This window comes from Aegilops tauschii, chromosome 6 (assembly GCF_002575655.3).
Source record: "Aegilops tauschii subsp. strangulata cultivar AL8/78 chromosome 6, Aet v6.0, whole genome shotgun sequence".
NCBI classification, from domain to species: domain Eukaryota; kingdom Viridiplantae; phylum Streptophyta; class Magnoliopsida; order Poales; family Poaceae; genus Aegilops; species Aegilops tauschii.
This window is the reverse complement of record NC_053040.3, coordinates 129,741,610-129,743,834: the sequence shown is the minus strand read 5'-3', so window position 1 is coordinate 129,743,834 and position 2,225 is coordinate 129,741,610. Positions and strand designations below refer to the sequence as shown.

Below are 2,225 nucleotides of genomic sequence, written 5' to 3'. Positions count from 1 at the left end.
AAATTGCTGCTGGCTCTTGTATGTTAGCAGATTTGGATCGAGCGCAATGCATGCACATTCAGAGAAAAGACAGCAAGCGTGAGGAGCATCACTGAAGCTTGCAGGCGGGACATGGAGCAATGGAGGATCGCCGGAGCAAAATGCGTGGAGCACCCATTCAGGGGCGTACCGTGAAAGATCGCGTATATGAGCACCCCTGCATGAACGTGCAGGCCTGTAATCTTCTTTTCACCCCATGATCACTTGATCAACAATTGTTTCCGCCCTCTCTCTGCTTAATGGAATGAATGCTAGCCGAGCTAGATCTTTCAAAAAAAATGTAATGTACATGAATCTAAGTTTTGTGCTTGCCACATATGTAGTGGAATATACATGAATCTAAATTGTAGGATGAAAATTAGTATGTTTGGTCGGGACTGAACACCATTCAAAAGAGACCGAAGACCAGATAGTGAAGAACCGAGGAGACCGAAATAATTTCAGACCGTTTTTTCTTAAAAATCGAAAGACCGGACCGTGCAAACCGAAAAGACCGAGCGCGGGGCTCATCACAAGTTCACAACCCAAGAAAACGAAACACACCAACACTGGCAAATTCACTCAAGCCAGACAGACCGGCACCGGCGAGCTGCACACTGCCGCCCTTGCGCCGCGACAGAGCGAGAGCCACCACGACGGCCGCCACGGCGAGGGCGACCAGCAGCAGCGCCGCGAGCCCCCCGCCCAACCACATCCTCCTCCGCCGCGCGGCGCCCTGGAGCCGCTGGGCCTCTCGCAGCTCCCCCTCGGCCGCGCCGACGTCCTCCGCTGCCGCTGCGACATGCCGCTCCACGTCGTCCAAGAGTGGGCCCTGGGACTCGACCAGCGCGGCCATGTCGAGAAACAGCTGCTGCAGCTCAAGGAGCCCACCCTCCACCTTCTCAGCCTCGGAGGAGGACAGCATGGCCGCCCGCATCGCCTCGTCGGCGTCGTTGGCGCCCGCTCCGCCGCTTGCGACGAGCCGATCCAGCTGGTCCTCGGTGGGGGCCTCGCCGGCCGCGGCGAGGTAGCAGCGGGCCGCGTCGCCACGGCGCTCGGCGGAGACCTGACGCCGGAGGGTCTGGACCCCGGCGGTGAGGTCATGGAGGCGGCCGCGGAGGCCCGGGGTGGCGTGGGCGGCGGGCGCCGGCGCGCGGCGGTCCATGGATGCAAGGCGGGCGCGGAGGCGGCGGGCGGAGCCTAGGAGGCGGACGAGCGCGGCCTGCGTGGCGGCGCGGGGCGCGCCGGGGCGGAGGAGGGACTTAGAAGCCTCGTGCGCGGACTGGAGCTGGGAAAGCTCGTTGCGCAGCGCGGCCATCTCGTTCTTGGCCGCCTCTGCCTCTGCCAAGAACGCCTGCAGCTTCTCGGCGCCGGCGGCAGGCACGCCGTCCTGCTGCCTCTTGGCCTGGGCCGCTGCTGCAGCGGCGCCGACGAAGGAGTCGCTCATCAGATCGTTCATCTTGGCTGAATCAGACCCGCCGACGAAGGAGATTGGTGGTGGTGGCTGGGGTGTTGTCAAATGCCACTACTCCATGAGATCTCCTACTCCATTGCAAGAGCCAAGATGTGGCGATACCATAACTTTCATCTTTTAATTAAGGCGACGGTGACAGGCAGATCGAGTAGTGGGCACGTATGCCAAGTGCCAACTTAACAACCAGCTGCATCATCGGCATTTATGAAAGCTGAATAAAACTGTTGCTTATTGATGATTTGGTGCGGCATACAAGAGTATATAAGAGATTACAAACCGACTTGAGGTAGGGGTACAAAACTGACTTGGACTAGAAGTCGTATACCATAATGACTACTCTAACATCCCCCGCAGTATCAACGGCAGGCTCGACGACGTTGAGACTGAAACAGATATCTTGAAACGGCTTAGTAGGCAGTGCCTTGGTGAAAATGTCAGCAAACTGAGCCGTAGAGGGAACATGAAGCACCCGAACCTGACCAAGAGCAACCTTTTCACGAACAAAATGAATATCAATCTCAATATGCTTTGTGTGTCGGTGTTGAACTGGATTGCTGGTCATGTAGACTGCTGATATGTTGTCACAGTAGACAATAGTGGCCTGCTCAATAGGCCTGTGTAGCTCGGAGAGTAACTGCCGAATCCAGATTGTATCTGCAACGGCATGTGCCACAGCGCGATACTCAGCCTCGGCCGACGAACGTGAGACTGTAACTTGTCTTTTCGAAGACCA

General features: G+C 57.4%; 1 protein-coding gene across 1 annotated transcript; it reads right to left on the bottom strand.

Moving 5' to 3' along the window:
- Positions 1 to 275: 275 nt before the first annotated feature.
- Positions 276 to 1,721, bottom strand: LOC109780726 (syntaxin-111). The gene has a single exon (XM_020339308.4). It carries the CDS (start codon positions 1,475 to 1,477, stop codon positions 557 to 559), a length of 921 nt encoding a protein of 306 aa, XP_020194897.1. The 5' UTR covers positions 1,478 to 1,721; the 3' UTR covers positions 276 to 556.
- Positions 1,722 to 2,225: the final 504 nt, after the last annotated feature.